Consider the following 20,725-nt stretch of genomic DNA (forward strand, 5'->3'; position numbering starts at 1 on the left):
GGTCTGCGGGAGGGCACTGGATGGGGAGGGAGACTTAAGGGCGCTGGCGGTCGTCGTTCCGGTTGCTGAGAGTCGGCCCCACAGCTCCAGTTTTTCCACGTGAGCTCAGCCTCCCCGCTTTCAGAGCATCCCCCGCCAAAAATAAGACATCATCTCAGCTAGTAGGCAGCCTCCCTCACCACTTCTTTCACTCCCTCTTCAGTGCCTTTCCTATCACACCCCGGAGCCTCTCACACACAAAGCAGATGGGAGATTGGAGAGCCGAGTTTAGCCAGGGATGGGATTTAACAAACTCCTAGGGAACCTTGATTCCCAGGGAAGAATAGCAGTGACCCAGCACGGATTGGGTACCCAGTCAGGCAGCCCAGACAGAGGCACATTATACAAACAGATGTAAAGACCCACTAACATGTGTAAACCTGATTGCAAGTCTGGAAAGAATCCAGTTTCAACCAATTGGTGTATACAAAAAAGAGGCCATCCCAATCTTGGTTTATGTTTATTTTCCACTGACCCTATGAGTGAAGATATCCTTGACCATGACTCCATCTGAATATGTTCCAGCTTATCCGATGTTCCATCACCAGGTAATACAACTGTAGTCTTACTGTTTGTGCTTTCTTCTTTTTACTCTTTGTGGCCTACTAAATTTTACCTTCCCTTTTCTCTTAACAAATGAAAAAGCCCGGAAGCTATAACGTTCAGTTTAGTGGTTAAACACAAGTCTATTGTGGCAGTAATAGTTGGTGATTTGAAAATAAGACATACCCTTCTAGCGGTATGTCCCAATAATCTTGAAAGTGTCTGGATCAGTTAATATCAAGTAGGTTTCTAATAGGAAATCAAGAACGGTGTTTTATGCTAAGACAAGCCCTGTTCAGGGATTAAACAAGGATTGTTAATGACATGAGCTTAAAAAGTTAGATTTTGGTATCCACGTTCTACCTAAATGTCTTTTTAAACTGAGTTTCTTTAAAACGGTTTCTTGGCTGCGGCCGGTGGCTCAGGCCTGTAATCCCAGCACTTTGGGAGGCCGAGGCGGGTGGATCACGAGGTCAGGAGATCGAGACCATCCTGGCTAACACGGTGAAACCCCGTCTCTACTAAAAAATAGAAAATATTAGCCGGGCGTGGTGGCGGGCGCCTATAGTCCCAGCTGCTGGGGAGCCTGAGGCAGGAGAATGGCGTGGAACTGGGAGGCGGGGCTTGCAGTGAACCGAGATGGCGCCACTGCACTCCAGCCTGGGCCACAGAGCGAGACTTCGTCTCAAAAAAAAAAAAAAAAAAAGTTTCTTAAAGATTCTAAGTTTTATCTTTTAAAGTTTTTTGTACTAACTTTTTCTTTCATCTTGGGGTGCATATATAGCAAATGTTTCCTAGTGAAGACAAAGTGTAGACAAAGGACATTGAGAAGATATAAAGGAAATTATCAAATATATTACCTAATTCATGGATCTAAATAATTCTACTTCTGCCTTGTTTCCTCGCAGGTTAAGAAATATGGAGATTTCCACAGGGATTTGGAGAGGAGCCCCAGTGGTTACTAAAATTCTGAATTAAATCTGTGAGGAAAGGTAAAGAAACCAGGACTCTGCTAGGAAAAAGGAGGTTATAATAATGGTTTACTAAAACTTTTCAAATATAGAGGCTATCAACTACTTGTTGTGCCTTGCTGGAGAATTAAATAAGAGAAAATAGATTTATGTCCAACCTAAAGAGTTTTAGGTGAGAGCTAAGGAAGAAATGTTCTAATAATTAAACTTTAAGAAGGTTTATTTAAGTGCTTAAGGAGGCAGATCTTTGGAGACTTTTTAAAATGATGGATTTACATGTGTCCATTTTTTAAAGAGAAACTAACCATTTTGATAACCTAGTAAAGGGCTCCACACTGTTTCAAGCATTTTTACATATATTAACTCTCATAATGATTCAGTGAGATACATATTATTATCCCCATTCTATAGATGTGGAAATTGAAGTTCAAAGATTAAGCAATTTACCCAAAATAATATAGCTGGTGCTAAGTGACAGAGTCAGGATTTGAATCCAGTTCTGCTTTCAACTTACCGGCTAGCTTCCCCTAACTGAAAGCTGGATGATGAACCAAACGACCAGTGAGACTGCAGCTTCCTGAACTCATTCACAGCAGAAATAGTATCTAGTATCTTACTCAATTGTTGTTGCTACACCTACCACGGTGCCTGTCTCAGTCCTTTTGGGCTGCCATAAGAAATTACCAAAGACTGAATGACTTGTAAACAATAAATTTAATTCTCAGCGTTCTGGATCCTGGAAGTCTGAAATCTGAGTGCCAGAGTGGTTAGGTTCTGATGAGGGCCCTCTTCTTGTTGCAGACTGCTACCACTTCTGGCAGTGTCCTCACATGGCAGAAGGGGCCAGTGAGCTCCCTGGGGTTTCTTTTGTGAGGGCACTAATCCCATTCATAAGGGCTTTGCCCTCATGACCTAATCATCTCCTAATATCACCCTGGGAGTTAGGATTTCAACATATGAATTTTAGGGAGACATAAACATTCAGTCCATTGCAGTTTCTAACTTCAAGTAGGGTTTAGTACATTTAAATTCAGTTGATTTAAACTTGATCCTATCTGAGGAGGTGACATTTAAGCAAAGATATCTATGAAAGAGTTATATGAACACATTGCAGAAGAAAGTGACAAGCAGAAAGAACAGCAAGTACAAAGAACCTGAAGTCGGAAATTGCTTGATTGTATTTGAGGAACAGCTAGGAGATCAAATGATTGGAGCTAAGTGAACAAGAAGAAGCCCGGTAGGAGGTATATTTGAAGAGGAAGCCAGGGGCAAGATCATGTAGTGCCACTGCTACTCACTTTAAAAAGATTAATCCTCAAGAACACATAACCAACAGCTCATGATACTTCAGAAGAGAAAGGACGCATGATTAAACTGTTAGAAATTAAAATTATTTTTTGAATGTCTATAGTATGCCAGGCACTGGATAGAACCTTAAGCATATCATCTCATTTAATCCTCACACTAATTCTACAAGACAGATATTATCCTGATTTTATACCTTGAGAAAAATGGAAAAACAGAAATACTAAGTAACATGCTTCACAGAATTAATAGGTGGCAGAGACAAGATATGACCCAGGTTTCTGATTCCAAAGTCTAGATTTTTCTACTATACCACAGTTTCTTGTTTGAAAGACTGTAAGCAGAGAGGGGTTCATGCATACATGCATTCATCAAGTAATTGTGTTCATTTCTATGTGATAGGCACTATAGAAATAATATTAAAATATAAGATAGCACTTCTTAAGTTTTTATATGATTATATTCTTACCAGTTGTTTGTTTTTAAAACTTTGCAGACAGATGGACTACAAGGCAATTGCCCAAAAAACTGTCCAAGAAGTTTTAGGTTATACTCAAGATACATCAGGCTGGAAAGTGGTTAAAATTTCAGTAAGAAAATAAGTTAAAATATGTTTCAAGAGTTTGTTTTTAAGTAAGAAACAATTCATTGTAAAGACTTTTTAAAAAAAAGTATTTTCTGTGCCAGGTGCAGTGGTGTGCACCTATAGTACCAACTACTCAGGAGGCTGAGACAGGAGGACTGCTTGAGCACAGGAGTTTGAGGCTGTCATGCACTATGATTGTGCCTGTGAATAGCCACTACACTACAGACTGGGCAACATAGTGAGACCCTGTCTCTGAAATATATATATATATATATATATATTTTTTTTTCTTTTACCAACCAGAAAAAAAGTTTTTTTACTTTTGTTTTTCATTTTCATTTTTCCTGCATTTGACAGCTAATTATTTGTGGATTTTTATTCCCCTTTGAGAAAAAGATAACTGTTTCCAGTAAGGCTTCTAGAAAATTCCATGGAAACCTGTGAGTACAATCTTCTATTTGCAATTACTGTTTTAAATTCAATGCCATTGATATATCTGGAATTTCAGTGCTGCTTCATTAGCTATAATAAATTATTTTATAGTAATAGAAATTATTGTCACTAGGCTGAAATGTGATATTAATACAGCAATTAGATACCATCTAATCTTCTATTTTCGAATCTGATGACAATCAGATTAAAAAATCTCTTATAATTACTAATTCACTAAAATAGGAAATTTTCACTTCAAGAAATAATTACTATAAGAGCAGATTGGTATTTTCTTGCTAACAGTAATATTTTATGGAATTTTAAACCCTTCATATGTCCATTAAATGAACCATTAACAAGTAAAGTTTATTTCTTCATTTTATTTTATTTTTTTGAGACAGGGTCTGGCTGTCACTAGACTGGAGTGCAGTGGCATAATCTCGGCTCACTGCTATCTCTGCCTCCTGGGCTCAAGCAGTCCTTCCACCTCGGCCTCCTGAATAGCTGGGACTACAGGTGCACACCACCACGCCCAACTAATTTTTATATGTTTTTGTAGAGATGGGGTTGCCCAGGCTGGTCTCGAACTCCTAAGCTCAAGCGATCTGCCTGACTTGGCTTCCCAAAGTGCTGGGATTACAGGTGTGAGCCACTGTGCCTGGCCTACTTCCTCATTTTAAATATGCATTTTTTTCTGTGTGCTTCTTTTAAATATACTTTTAAGGATCAAATTATTTCAAATACAAGTACCCTAAGGGAAAGTCTGTTGACTTTTTTTTTTTTTTTTTGTGTTCCAGTGTTTGATGTTTAGTAACAGAAAAAATCGTTTCATATATTTTGTGCAGTTTTATAGTCACTTGCTATAGGAAGGTAAATCCATACCAGCTACTTCATTATAATTGGAACTAAAAGTCTGATTAACGGAATTTTTCACTTTTGACTTTATATTTTTTTTTCTTTTTTTTTTTTTAATTTATTTATTATTATTATACTTTAAGTTGTAGGGTACATGTGCATAACGTGCAGGTTTGTTACATATGTATACTTGTGCCATGTTGGTCTACTGCACCCATCNTATTAGTCTTGCTAGTGGTCTGTCAATTTTGTTGATCTTTTCAAAAAACCAACTCCTGGATTCATTGATTTTTTGGAGGGTTTTTTGTGTCTCTATCTCCTTCAGTTCTGCTCTGATCTTAGTTATTTCTTGCCTTCTGCTAGCTTTGGAATGTGTTTGCTCTTGCTTCTCTAGTTCTTTTAATTGCGATGTTAGAGTGTCAATTTTTGATCTTTCCTGCTTTCTCTTGTGGGCATTTAGTGCTATAAATTTCCCTCTACACACTGCTTTAAATGTGTCCCAGAGATTCTGGTATGTTGTATCTTTGTTCTCATTGGTTTCAAAGAACATCTTTATTTCTGCCTTCATTTCGTTATGTACCCAGTAGTCATTCAGGAGCAGATTGTTCAGTTTCCATGTAGTTGAGCGGTTTTGATTGAGTTTCTTAGTCCTGAGTTCTAGTTTGATTGCACTGTGGTCTGAGAGACAGTTTGTTATGATTTCTGTTCTTGTACATTTGCTGAGGAGTGCTTTACTTCCAATTATATGGTCAATTTTGGAGTAAGTACGATGTGGTGCTGAGAAGAATGTATATTCTGTTGATTTGGGGTGGAGAGTTCTATAGATGTCTATTAGGTCTGCCCGCTGCAGAGATGAGTTCAATTCCTGGATATCCTTGTTCACTTTCTGTCTTGTTGATCTGTCTAATGTTGACAGTGGAGTGTTGAAGTCTCCCATTATTATTGTACGGGAGTCTAAGTCTCTTTGTAAGTCTCTAAGGACTTGCTTTATGAATCTGGGTGCTCCTGTATTGGGTGCATATATATTTAAGATAGTTAGCTCTTCCTGTTGAATTGATCCCTTTACCATTATGTAATGGCCTTCTTTGTCTCTTTTGATCTTTGATGGTTTAAAGTCTGTTTTATCAGAGACTAGGATTGCAACCCCCGCTTTTTTTTGTTCTCCATTTGCTTGGTAAATCTTCCTCCATCCCTTTATTTTGAGCCTATGTGTGTCTCTGCGTGTGAGATGGGTCTCCTGAATACAGCAGACTGATGGGTCTTGACTCTTTATCCAGTTTGCCAGTCTGTGTCTTTTCATTGGAGCATTTAGTCCATTTACATTTAAGGTTAAGATTGTTATGTGTGAACTTGATCCTGCCATTATGATATTAACTGGTTATTTTGCTCGTTAGTTGATGCAGTTTCTTCCTAGCCTCGATGGTCTTTACATTTTGGCATGATTTTGCAATGGCTGGTACCGGTTGTTCCTTTCCATGTTGAGTGCTTCCTTCAGGGTCTCTTGTAAGGCAGGCCTAGTGGTGACAAAATCTCTAAGCATTTGCTTATCTGTAAAGGATTTTATTTCTCCTTCACTTATGAAACTTAGTTTGGCTGGATATGAAATTCTGGGTTTAAAATTCTTTTCTTTAAGAATGTTGAATATTGGCCCCCACTCTCTTCTGGCTTGGAGAGTTTCTGCCGAGAGATCTGCTGTGAGTCTGATGGGCTTCCCTTTGTGGGTAACCCGACCTTTCTCTCTGGCTGCCCTTAAGATTTTTTCCTTCATTTCAACTTTGGTGAATCTGGCAATTATGTGTCTTGGAGTTGCTCTTCTCGAGGAGTATCTTTGTGGCGTTCTCTGTATTTCCTGGATTTGAATGTTGGCCTGCCCTACTAGGTTGGGGAAGTTCTCCTGGATGATATCCTGAAGAGTGTTTTCCAACTTGGTTCCATTTTCCCCCTCACTTTCAGGCACCCCAATCAGACGTAGATTTGGTCTTTTTACATAATCCCATACTTCTTGCAGGCTTTGTTCATTTCTTTTTCTTCTTTTTTCTTTTGGTTTCTCTTCTCGCTTCATTTCATTCATTTGATCCTCAATCGCTGATACTCTTTCTTCCAGTTGATCGAGTCGGTTACTGAAGCTTGTGCATTTGTCACGTATTTCTCGTGTCATGGTTTTCATCTCTTTCATTTCGTTTATGACCTTCTCTGCATTAATTAGTCTAGCCGTCAATTCTTCCACTTTTTTTTCAAGATTTTTAGTTTCTTTGCGCTGGGTACGTAATTCCTCCTTTAGCTCTGAGAAATTTGATGGACTGAAGCCTTCTTCTCTCATCTCTTCAAAGTCATTCTCCATCCAGCTTTGATCCATTGCTGGCGATGAGCTGCGCTCCTTTGCCGGGGGAGATGTGCTCTTATTTTTTGAATTTCCAGCTTTTCTGCCCTGCTTTTTCCCCATCTTTGTGGTTTTATCTGCCTCTGGTCTTTGATGATGGTGATGTACTGATGGGGTTTTGGTGTAGGTGTCCTTCCTGTTTGATAGTTTTCCTTCTAACAGTCAGGACCCTCAGCTGTAGGTCTGTTGGAGATTGCTTGAGGTCTACTCCAGACCCTGTTTGCCTGGGTATCAGCAGCAGAGGCTGCAGAAGATAGAATATTTCTGAACAGCGAGTGTACCTGTCTGATTCTTGCTTTGGAAGCTTCCTCTCAGGGGTGTACTCCACCCTGTGAGGTGTGGGGTGTTAGACTGCCCCTAATGGGGGATGTCTCCCAGTTAGGCTACTCAGGGGTCAGGGACCCACTTGAGCAGGCAGTCTGTCCCTTCTCAGATCTCAACCTCCGTGTTGGGAGATCCACTGCTCTCTTCAAAGCTGTCAGACAGAGTCGTTTGCGTCTGCAGAGCTTTCTGCTGCTTTTTTTTTTGTTGTTATTGTTGTTGTGTAGCTGTGCCCTGTCCCCAGAGGTGCAGTCTACAGAGACAGGCAGGTTTCCTTGAGCTGCCTGTTGACTTTTTTTAGCTTAATCTTTCAGAGTTCATTTATTGCTCATGATAGTACATCAGGGCCATCAGATCATCATAAATTTTATTCAGTTCCTTTCCTTTTGGTGTCCACTCCTTCTTTTAACTACCTCATTTTATGTTTCTTGGTTTTTTTAAATTTCACTAAAATTTACCTATATTATATTTCAACTCAATTTTTTACCACTGGACAAAGCTGATATGCTTTCTCCCACTCACTTTAACAATTATCAGGAAAATAATCCCTACCTTATCGAAATAATGATTCCAATAGAGGCACTTTCAAAAATAAACTGAGGGAGGAGTGGGTATGGTCAAGCCTAGGTACACTAGGGGAATTAACTTTTGGATAATATGGCTTTTTGGTATCTTACAGATCAGACGAGTGCAGACAGCAACCTTGGCATTTTTAAAAAGCTTGGAAGTTATTCATTTAGTCTACAAGTAATTATTGAGTATTTATATACAGGGTGCTATACAAATGCCTAGAGCCAAAGAATAGGTTCTGTTAAGCTGTTCTAAAGCTTTCTTGGAAATTTTCATCTGAGGTATTTTACTCTTACATGCAAAACTAAACAGTTGGTACTTTTTGCACTCACAGTTTAAGTGAAATTTATATGCACTGTGTACTAGGTATTTATTGGTGCACAACAAATTATCCCATAACTTAGCTACTTAAACATTTATTATCTTATGGCTTCTCTGGATCAGGAATCCAGGAACAGCTTTGCTAGGTGCCTCTGCCTCAAGGAATCCACAAGGCTGTAATCAAGGTGTCAACTGGGCTTAGGTCTCATCTGAAGACTCGATTGAAGGAGGCTATGCTCCAAACTCACTCACATTGTTGTTGGCAAGATTCAGTCCCTCACGGGCTTGTTGGACTAAGGTCGTCAGTTCCTTGATGGCTCTTGGCTGGAAACTTCCTTAGTTCCTTGGCATATAGCCTCTCCATAGGGCTATTCAAAACATAGCAGTTTACTTCCCTCACAATGAGGGGGCTAGGAGACAGCAAGAAAGAGCAAATAAGGCAGAAGCCAATGTCTTTCTGCAGCCTAATTGCATAAGTGATATCCATCACTTTTGCAATATTCCTTATATTACAAGTGAATCACTAGATCCAGCCCTGACACAAAGGGAGGAGATTACACAGAATGTCAGTACCAGGAGGTGGGGTTTATTGGGGATCACTTTAGAGGCTGCCTACTGCACAATGGTTTTGGAAAACTGTCTTTTGATTCTGTTTTATAGTTGAGCTATAGTCTATTAAGTATCAAACAGCTTTAAATTTAACATTGATTTTTAAAGTACATGAAGCTCCATTTTACATGCATATTTTCTCCAGCATGACTCACTGCCTAGCCTAATTTTGTACATTTTTATGTACGTAAGGAGAGTATAATGAAAGTAGTTTATATTTGTCAATATGTATTTTTTTCAAAATCAGCTATGGCAAGTATTTAGGTTCTTGTAAAATAAATCAAGCAGAATATGTTAGCTCATTTGAAGTTTACCTTCCCCAACCAGAAGTGAAAAGAAAGTGAGATTTTTATCAAATAGGGAGGAAAGATAGGGAACCTTAAAATTTTTTGGTGCTTCAAACAAAGCTTCATGGCTTTATTTTAAAAGTCGGGAATAAAAAGGAAACAAGAAATATGTGCATATGAATTTAGAATGGGCAACTAAATATAAACACTATACACTTTGGAGATATATGGTAGGTCCAGTGCAGTCTGCCAAACTAGCTTCTGAGAGAAATGTAATACCTTAAAATGCCTTTTGGAAAAAAAGTGGGTTGCGCTGTCAAATAAGTTTCTAAAACACTTCATACTATATTATCTTTTTATTTTTCTATTTTCTTTTTTTGAAATAGGGTCTTGCTCTGTCACCCAAGCTGGAGTACAGTGGTGCCATCGTAGCTCACTGCAGCCTCTATCTCTCACCTCAGCCTCCCAAGTAGCTGGGACTACAGGTGTGCACCACCACACCTGGATAATTATTATTATTATTTTTAGTAGAGATAAAGTCTCACTGTATTGCCTAAGCTGACCTTCAGCTCCTGAGCTCAAGCACTCCTCCCATTCCATCCTCCCAAAGTGCTGGGATTACAGGTGTAGGCCACCATGCCAGGAAAGATTCACTCTAAGGTTCAGAGAAGTCCTGAAGTAAAAAATTTGTTTAACTTCAATTCAAATTTTTCCAAGTTTTCCAATTTTTTTTTTTTTAACCAAGAAGGTGCTTATAAAACGTTGGCCAACAGAAAGGATGATTGACCTCAGATTTGGATTCTGATAGAGGCTTTAAGTGACCAAATATGTACAGAGAAAAGGAGGTTAATTTTCGTTATTATTCTGTTGCCATCCTAGTGCAAGCTGCCATCACCTCTCAATGGATTATTTTAGTAACCTCCTAATCTCCTTGTGTCTACTCTTATTCAACTACATCCCACTCTTCACACAATGGCCAAAGTATATTTTTAAAATTATCATTCAGATTGTGTCACTTTGCTGCCTAAAATCTTCTAAAGGTATCCCATTGTATCTAAAAGTCCAGAAGAATTCTGCAAACTGAGACTTTGGGATAAGATGGTGGATAGGAGGCAGGGCTAATATGCAGCTCCCACTTGGACATACAGAACAGCCTGTGGGGTCTCACACCATGAACTTGTGCTCCAAGAACTACTGCAGGAACATACCAAGAAAACCAAAGGAATACACAGACCTTTGAAAGAAGCAGCACGCCGCTGCAAATTCCATGAGACAGGTGAAAAACTGTGAGTTCCCAAAGTGTGGGAGGGGGAAAACCTGCCTCCAAACACACATCCCCACTGGGGAATCTGAAAATCCAGATCATGGGAGAGGGATATAACCATACCTAGAGATGAAATGTATTTAAGAAGCTGAGTGAAATATAAAAGCAAAAGCAGTGGCAGGAAGTGCTTTGCAGGCATTCTCAGTGTCCAGCTTGAGCCCAGGGAAGCCATCCATGACTATATGTTACAGGGGCCCTCAGAGAAGGCAGCCAGTGGAATTAGGGAGGGGTCACAGGGTGAAAGAAACTCCCAACTGAAATTAGTAATAATTTTGATGAGGCAAAAATTTTCTTGAGCAGAATCAGTGGCGTTGGGGCCGCCCGGAGTGCTGCAAATGGGAACTGCTACAGATACAAGTGTGGGAGTCACCACCAACGGAGTGGACAGGCAGGGAGAGGCAAGTTCCAAAAACCTTGCTTACCTTCTTAGCAGGGAAGCTCATGACTTGGGGCAAAGTCCGAGTAGGGCACTATGGGAGCAAGACCAGCCTCACCAACTGCGTGGGAGCTGGGTGAGACCCTTCCTACCTGCTATCACTTATTTCTCTGCCAAACTATATGACACAGCAGAAGGCAGCCACAGTTGCCTCTATAACATAACCCCACTGGCTGAGGACCACCCCCCTATTCCCCACAGTGGCCACAGCAAGCCCTTCCCAAGGAGAGTCTGAGGCCAGATCTGCCTAATCCTGACCCCACCTTATGGTATTCCTCCCCCCTGGTAATCGAACACAAAAGACAGAAACTCTTGAGAGCTTTATGGCCCTGCCCATTGCCTGAGAAACCAAAATACATACCCTGGCCAACTTAGGGCAAGCTTAGATCCCCCTACTACTGGTGCTCTCTTGAAAGCAACACCTCCTGGCTGGGGGCCAACTAAGGCCATTACAGCAACTCATGACAGTATAACCCTTATCCTAGGGGAAGACAAGAGCTAGTTCCAGGATGTTCCTGGAACATCCTGTCTAACCGGAGGTCCTGAGTGCATCCACATGACAACTTCACTGCACCATAACCAACATTTGAGAAAGCCAGCACCCGAAACATATCTACAACCAAGGACTCTCACAAAGTCTACTTTACTTCCCTGCCACTTCCACCAGAGAAGATGTGGTATCTATGGCTGGCAGACCTGAAGACTGATCACATTACAGGCCTCTTAACAGACATTCCCCAGCCACAGCCCAGAGCCTTGTAGCCCTGCTGGGTGGCTAGACCAAGAAAAGCAATAACAATCACTGCAATCTGGCTCTCAGGAAGCCCCATCCCTAGGGTAAGGGGGAGATCACCATATCAAGGGATCACCTCTTGGGACTAGACAATCTGAACAACAGGCTTTTAAGTTCCAGAGCATTCCACTGAAATAGTAGACCCAAATAAGAAGAAACAAAAAAAGTAATTCTGGTAATCTGACAAAACAGGGTTCTATAACACCTCCAAAAGATCATACCAGTTCTCTAGCAATGGATCCAACCCAAGAAGAAATCTGTGGGTTGCCATATAAAGAATTCAGAAGGTTGATTATTAAGCTACTCAAGGAGATACCAGAGAAAGATGAAAAGCAACTTAAAGAAATTTTTTCAAAAATACAGGAAATGGATGAAAAAATCTCCAGAGAAATAGATATCATAAAAAAAAAATCACAACTTCTGGAAATGAAAGACACAGAGAAATACAAAATGTACTGGAAAGTTTCAACAACAGACTAGAACAAGTAGAAGAAAGAACTTCAGAACTCAAAGACAAGCCTTTCAAATTAACCCAATCAGACAAAGACACAGAAAAAAAGAATTTTTAAAAGCTGGGACCAGGCACAGTGGCTCACACCCATAATCCCAGCATTTTGGGAGGCTGAGGTGGGTGAATCACCTGAACTCAGGAGTTTGAGACCAGCCTGGGCAACATGGCAAAACCTATCTCTAGCAAAAATACAGAATATTAGCTGAGCATGGTAGTGGATGCCTGTGGTCCCAGCTGCTTGAGAAGCTGAGATGGGAGGATCACTTGAGCTTGGAAGGTGGAGGTTGCAGTGAACCAAGATCACACCACTGCACTCCAGCCTGGGTGACAGAGTGAGACCTTGTCTCAAAGAAACAAAAAACAAAAAAAATGGACAAAGCCTCCAAGGTATTTGGAATTATGTTAAATGGCCAAACCTAAGAATAATTGGTGTTCCTGAGGAAGAAGAGAAATCTAAAAGTTTGCAAAACTTATTTGCGGGAATAATTGAGAAAAACTTCCCTGGCCTTGCTAGAGATCTATACATCCAAATATGAGAAGCTCAAAGAACACCTGGAAAATTCATTGCAAAAAGATCATCACCTAAGCACATAGTCATTAGGTTATCTAAAGTCAAAATGAAGGAAAAAATCTTAAGAGCTGTGAGACAAAAGCATCAGATAACTTATAGAGGAAAACCTATCAGATTAACAGCAGATATTTCAGCAGAAACCTTCCAAGCCAGAAGGAATTGTTGTCCCATCTTTAGCCTTCTGAAACAAAATAATTGTCAGCCAAGAATTTTGTATCCAGCAAAAGTTAGCTTCATAAATGAAGGAGAGCTGAAGTCTTTTTCAGACAAACAAATGCTGAGAGAATTTGCCACTACCAAGCCAGCACTACAAGAAATGCTACAAGGAGTTCTAAATCTTGAAACAAAACCTTGAAATACACCAAAATAGGACTTCCTTAAAGCATAAATCTCACAGGGCCTATAAAACAATAACATACACACACACACCAAAAAAGGTATTAAAACAATAACTAGCATGATGAATAGAACATTACCTCACATCTCAGTACTAACATTGAATGTAAATGTCTCAAATGCTTCACTGAAAAAATACAGAATTCAGAAAGGACAAAAATTTATCAACCAAGTATCTGCTGTCTTCAAGAGACCTAACACATAAGGTCTCACATAAAATTAAGGTAAAGGGGTGGAAAAAGATATTCCATGCAAATGAAAACCAAAAGCAGCAGGAATAGCTATTCTTATATCAGAAAAAAGCAGACTTTAAAGCAAAAACAGCTTTAAGATACAAAGAGGGACATTGTATAATAATAAAAGGATTAGTCTAATAGGAAAATATCACAATCCTAAATATATACACACCTAACACTGGAACTCCCACATTTATAAGACAATTACTACTAGACCTAAGATACAAGATAGACAGCAGCACAATAATAGTGGGAGATTTCAATACTCCACTGATAGCACTAGATAGGTCATCAAGACAGAAAGTCAACAAGGAGACAATGGGCTTAAACTAGTAGCATATAACAAATGGACTTAACAGATATTTACAGAAAATTCTTTTTTTTTTTTGAGATGGAGTCTTGCTCTGTCCCCCAGGCTGGAGTGCAGTGGTGCGATCTCAGCTCACTGCAAGCTCTGCCTCCCGGGTTCCTGCCATTCTCCTGCCTCAGCCTCCTGAGTAGCTGGGACTACAGGCACCCGCCACCGCGCTCAGCTAATTTTTTTTGTATTTTTAGTAGAGCCGGGGTTTCACCGTTTTAGCCAGGATGGTCTCGATCTCCTGACCTTGTGATCCACCCGCCTCGGCCTCCCAAAGTGCTGGGATTACAGGCGTGAGCCACCGCGCCTGGCCTTATTTACAGAAAATTCTACCCAACAACTGCAGAATATGTGTTCTTTTCATCAGCACATGGAACATTCTCTAAGATAGACCATATGATAGGTCATAAAACAAGTGTCAATAAATTTAAGAAAATCAAAATTACATCAAATATCCTCTCACACTATAGTGGTATAAAACTGGAAATTAATTCCAAAAGGAACCCTAAAACTGTGCAAATACATAGAAATTAAATAATCTGCTCTTGAACGATCTTTGAGTCACCAATGAAATCAAGATGGAAATTTTAAAATTATTTGAACTGAACAATAATAGTGACACAACTTATCAAAACCTCTGGGTGATGCTAAGAGGAAAGTATATAGCATTAAATGCCTACATTAGAAAGCCTGAAAGAGCACAAATAGACACTCTAAGCTCACACCTCAAGGAACTAGAGAAACATGAATAAGCCAAACCCAAACACAACAGAAGAAAAAAATAACAAAAATCAAATCAAAAGTCAATGAAATTGGGACAAAAAAAATTACAAAGGATAAATGAAACAAAAAGCTAGTTCTTTGAAAAGAAAAAATTGACAGACCATTGGTAAGATTAACCAAGAAAAGAAGAGAGAAGATCCAAATAAGCTCAATTAGAAATGAAATGGGAGATATTACAGCCGATACTACAGAAATACAAAAAGATCATTCAGGGCTCCTGTGAATGCCTTTACAGGCACAAGCTAGAAAATAGAGGAGATCAATAAATTCTGGGAAAAAATACAACCATCCTAGATTAAATCAGGAAGAAATAGAAAATCTGAAAGAAAAAAAAAAACAATAACAAGTAGCAAGATTGAAACAATATTTTTTTAATTGCCAACAAAAAAGTCCAGAATGAGATGGATTCACAGCTGAATTTTATCAGACATTCAAAGAAAATTGGTATGATCTTACTGAAACTATTCCAAAAGATAGAGAAGAAGGAATCCTCCCTTCATTCCATGAGGCCAGTATCACCCTAATAACAAAACCAGGAAAAGACATTAAAAAAAAGACCAATATTCCTGATTAACACAAATGCAAAAATCCTCAAGAAAATACTAGCTAGCCAAATCCAACAGTATATCAAAAAGATGGTATATACCATGATCGAATGCGTTTCATACCCAGGATGCGGGGATGGTTTAACATACCCAAGTCAATAAATGTGATACGTCACATAAGCAAAATTAAAAACAAAAATTTTGATCATCTCAATAGATGCAGAAAAAGCACTGGACAAAATTCAGCATCCCTTTTTGATTAAAATCTTCAACAAAATAGTCATAGAAGGAACTTTCCTCAAAGTAATAAAAGCCATCTATAATAAACCCACAGTCAACATTATACTGAACAGGGAAAAGTTGAAAGCATTCCTCCTGTAAACTGGAACAGAAAAGGATGCCCATTTTCACCACTTCTATTCAACATAGTACTGGAAGTCCTAGCCAGAGCAATCATGCAAATGGGTAAAGAGGAAGACAGACTGTCACTGTTGATCAATGATATGATTATACACCTATAAAACCCTAATGACTCATCCAAAAAGGTCCTAGATCTCATAATTGAATAAAGTTGCAGGATACAAAGTCAGTATACACAAATCAGTAGCACTGCTATGCAGCAACAATGACCAAGCTGAGAATGAAATAAAGAATTCAACCCCTTTTTCAGTCACTGCAAGAAAAGAAATACTTAAAAATATATCTAACCAAGGAGGGTAGGAGATCTCTACAAGGAAAACTGCAGAACACTGCTGAAAGAAATCATTGACTGGCCGGGCGCGGTGGCTCACGCCTGTAATCCCTGCACTTTGGGAGGCCGAGGCGGGCGGATCACGAGGTCAGGAGATCGAGACCATCCTGGCTAACAAGGTGAAACCCCGTCTCTACTAAAATACAAAAAATTAGCCGGGCGCGGTGGCGGCGCCTGTAGTCCCAGCTACTGGGGAGGCTGAGGCAGGAGAATGGCGCGACGGGAGGCGGAGCTTGCAGTGAGCCGAGATGGTGCCACTGCACTCCAGCCTGGGGGACAGAGTGAAGACTCCGCCTCAAAAAAAAAAAAAAAAAAAAGAAATCATTGACTACACAAACAAATGGAAACACATCCCATGCTCATGGATGAGTAGAATCAGTATTGTGAAAATGACCCTACTGCCAAAAGCAGTCCACAGATTCAATGCAATTCCCAACAAAGTCCCATCATCATTCTTCATAGAACTAGAAAAAAAAAATCCTAAAATTCGTATGGAACCAAAAAAGAATCCACATAGCCAAAGCAAAACTTAGCAAAAAGAATAAATCCTGAGGCACCACATTAACCAACTTCAAACTATTCTACAAGGCTCTAGTTGCCAAATACCATGGGACTAGTATAAAAACAGGCACGTAGACCAACGGAACAGAATAGAGAACACAGAAATAAAGCCAAATACTCACAGCCAACTGATCCACAACAAAGCAAACAAAAACATAAAGTGGGGAAAGAACACCCTATTCAACAAATGGTGCTGGGATAATTGGCAAGCTACATGTAGAAGAATGAAACTGGATCTTCATCCCTTATCATTTACAAAAATGTACTCAAGATGGATCAAAGACTTAAATTTAAGACCTGAAACCATGAAAACTCTAGAAAATAATACTGGAAAAACTCTTCTAGACATTGGCTTAGGCAAAAAGTTCATCACCAAGAACTCAAAAGCAAATGCAACAAAACCAAAAATAAATAGATGGGACCTAATTAAACTAAAAGCCTTCTGCATAGCAAAAGAAATAATCAGCAGAGTAAACAGATAACCCACAGAATGGGGGAAAATATTCACAAACTATACATCCAACAAAAGATTAATATCCAGAATCTATAAGAACTCAAACAAATCAGCAAGTTAGAAACAAATAATCCCATCAAAAAGTAGTCAGAGGACATGAATAGACAATTCTCAAAAGAAGATATACAAATGGCCAACAAACATATAAAAAAAAAAAAAAAACGCTCAATGTCACTAATTACCAAGGGAGTGAAAATTAAAACCACAATGAGATACCATCTTACTCCTGCAAGAATGGCCATAATTTAAAAATCAAAAAATAATACATTTTGGCATGGATGTGAAAAGGGAACACTTTTACACTGCTGGTGGGAATGTAAATTAGTACAACCACTATAGAAAACGGTATGGAGATTCCTTGAAGAACTAAGAGTAGAACTACCATTTGATCCAGCAACCCCACTACTGGGTATGTATGCGGAGGAAAATAACTCATTATATGAAAAAGACACATGCACACACATGCTTATAGCAGCACAATTTGCAATTGCAATTATATGGAACCAATTAGTGGATAAAGAAAATGTGGTATATATAAACCATGGAACACTACTCAGTTATAAAAAGTAACAAAATAATGACATTCAGAGCAACCTGAATGGAGTTGGAGACCATTATTCTAAGTGAAGTAACTCAGGAATGGAAAACCAAACATCATATTTTCCCACCTATAAATGAAAGCTAAGCTATGATAACACAAAGGCTTAAGAATGATATAATGGACTTTGGGGACTCCAGGGAAAGGGTGAGAGGAGGATGATGGATAAAAGACTACACATTGGGTACCGTGTACACTGCTCAGGTGATGGGTGCACCAAAATCTCAAGAAATTACCACCAAAGAATTTATCCATGTAGCCAAAAACCACCTGTTTCCCCAAAACCTATTGAAATAAGTCCAAAGATTTTATCATGACCTGCAGGTAACTATCTGGGCCCTGCTAACCTCTCTGACCTCATTTCTGACCACTTCTCTTCATTGTCCCTGTGTTACAGCCACAATGAACTTCTGTTGTTTGAATGCACTGAACTTAAACCCATCTCAGAGCCTTTTTAGTTGCTCTTCTCTTGCCTGGCAAGCTATTCCCCAAAATGTTTCCAAGGCTAATGTCATGTTTATTTTCAAGATTTCAGTTTCATTGTCTCCTCTTCAGAATGACCCTAGCCACATGGCCAAAGTTTCCAAATAGACACACACTCAACCTCTATTAACTACACTGTTCTGCTATTATCTTCTTCATAGCACTTTTCACTATATGAAATTTATTTTCTTTGTTTTCTTATGTATTATATGTCTCTCTTATTAGAATACAAACTTGATGGGGATACTAACTTTAATAGTCACCAGACTAGAGATAAATCACTTGTGTTCACTGCAGTATCCCTAGCACTAGAACAGTGTCTCTCACTAAGACACTCAATAAATATTTATTGAATGAATTTATGGACTTTAGTTATATTATACTGGCTACCAAATGGAAAGTTATATATTTTATAACTGCAGTACAAAAAAAACAAGATAATTTTTCAACACTTATGCCTTTTCTTAATAATTTGCCACTCAAAAAGGGCCTTTTGTGGTTAGCTTTAAGCATTTGCCTGAAAGAGGGGCAGTTCTTTGGTTGGAATTTCATTCCTTTCTGCTCTTAAGGGATGAAATATAGACCTACCAGCACACGGGTCTACACATTTCTCTCAGTGTTAGAAGCAGTGAACAGTAATGTCTTACTATATGTCAGGCACTATGCTAAATACTTTTCTTTCATTTTCTAAATGTATTTCTCATATTTCCCACAATGTAAGCACTGTTATTTTCCCCATTTTACAAATGAATAAGGGCCTGTGTAAGTTACTATCTCCAAGTCACCTAGCTAGTGTTAGCGAGACAAAAACTTAGACACCAAGACTTTACCTCAGAGGCTGTACTTTCTTAATCATAATTCTCTCTGACCTCATCAAAACTGTCAGATGTATCTGTGGAATAATGAAGGCAGAGTTTCCAGAGATGGATTCTAGCAGAATGTACGTTTTCTGCCTTTATGCATTTCATGCTTGTTTAGCGTACTACTTTCTCCTCCATCATTACTACTTATTACCACCATCATTACCACTACTACATTTAATCCTCTATTCTACATTCTGAGGCAGATGTGTGAGACAGTTTGTAAGTTTTATAAATTAAAGCATTCAGGTTTAAACAGGTTATATTAGTTCATTTTCACACTACTGATAAAGACATACCCAAGACTGGGCAGTTTACCAAAGAAAGAGGTTTAATGGACTCACAGTTCCATGTAGTTGGGGAGGTCTCATAATCATGGGAGAAGGTGAAAGTCATGTCTTACATGGCAGCAGACAAGAGAGGATTGAGAGACAAGTGAAAGGGGAAACCTCTTATAAAAAACATCAGCTCTCATGAGACTTATTCACTACCACAAGAACAGTATGGGGGAAACCGCCTCCGTGATTCAATTATCTTCCACCAGGTCTCCCTACAACACATGGGAATTATGAGAGCTACAATTCAAGATGAGATTTGGGTGGGGATACAGAACCAAACCATATCACAGGTTAAACATTTTTTAAAGTAACAAATGTAATTAATAAAGTTGCTGTGACCAAAATAAAGAGTTCTAACAGCTCAGGATTCATCCTGTTCTACATAATGTGTAGATATATTTGGAGGAACAATGAAAAATCCCCCAGTTTAAATATCTTCTTAAACCTGGTTCAGTATCTTCCCAAACTTAAAATTTTTCTTAACTACAAAAATAATTCAGATATTATTAATATAATAATTTGGAAAGTGTTGTTCAAACTCTGCTGCCATTCCATTTTATGAAAAACTTAAGGAACAAAAAGTTATGTTGTTCAATGATGAATATTGTAGCACTATTTTAAAAATAGAATTTGGGGTTTATATTAGGTCATTTCACACAATTCTCTATTTCACAAATAAAAAATCAGTAACATCAGTATCATCAATAACTCCACCATTAACATCAGCTGGTTTATAATTAATACTGGGTGTGGGCAGAGCAGGAAATTGGGAAATATATTTATAATGAATAAATACAAATTGATAATTAAGAGATATGATAACAAAATAATTACTGATTACTAGTTTATAAATTACTGAATCATCTTATTTTGGTTTGCAGGTTAGAGCAAGTTATTTAGATAAAATATAGGTTTTCTACCTACTCTAGAGACATTAAGAATTTTTGTTGTAATTGTTTTTATGCAATAGATTAGATGAGAAATAAATCTAGTGTCATTCTCTAATTCAGAAAAAAAAACTTGTGGAACTAATTCATTTTTAACAATTTTATTGAGATAGTTTCTGTACCCTAAATTTCACCTACTTTAAGTGTACAATTCTGTGTTTGTTAGTATATATACAGAGTTGTACCAGGATCACCATAATTTCATTTAGAACATTCTCCTCACCCAGAAAGAAACTTGTACCTACTAGCATTTACTTCCCATTATCCAATTCACCCCAGCCCCAGGTGACTAGGTGACAGTTTCTGCCTTTTATATTTGCCTATTCTGGACATGTCATAAAGGAGATCATATGCTATGTGATCTTTTGTGACTTGCTTCTTTCACAAAATCTTTTATCATGTTTTTGAGGTTCATCCATGTTGCAGCTTGTGTCAGTACGTCATTTCTTTTTATTGCAGAATAATGTTCTATGGTACGGATATGCCACATTTGGTTTATCT

At 38.6% G+C, this 20,725-nt stretch overlaps 1 protein-coding gene across 1 annotated transcript in view; it reads left to right on the forward strand.

Annotated features, from left to right (window-relative positions):
- The first annotated feature begins 3,358 nt into the window (after positions 1 to 3,358).
- The window catches only part of STARD6 (StAR related lipid transfer domain containing 6), a 37,559-nt gene continuing 20,192 nt past the window's right edge, over positions 3,359 to 20,725 (forward strand). Inside the window, exons 1-2 of the mRNA XM_025365589.1 lie at positions 3,359 to 3,448; positions 3,835 to 3,884. Of these exons, the coding sequence (XP_025221374.1) occupies positions 3,359 to 3,448; positions 3,835 to 3,884 (140 nt within the window). The remainder of the gene's footprint in view (positions 3,449 to 3,834; positions 3,885 to 20,725) is intronic.

Source organism: Theropithecus gelada, chromosome 18, assembly GCF_003255815.1.
Source record: "Theropithecus gelada isolate Dixy chromosome 18, Tgel_1.0, whole genome shotgun sequence".
NCBI lineage: Eukaryota > Metazoa > Chordata > Mammalia > Primates > Cercopithecidae > Theropithecus > Theropithecus gelada.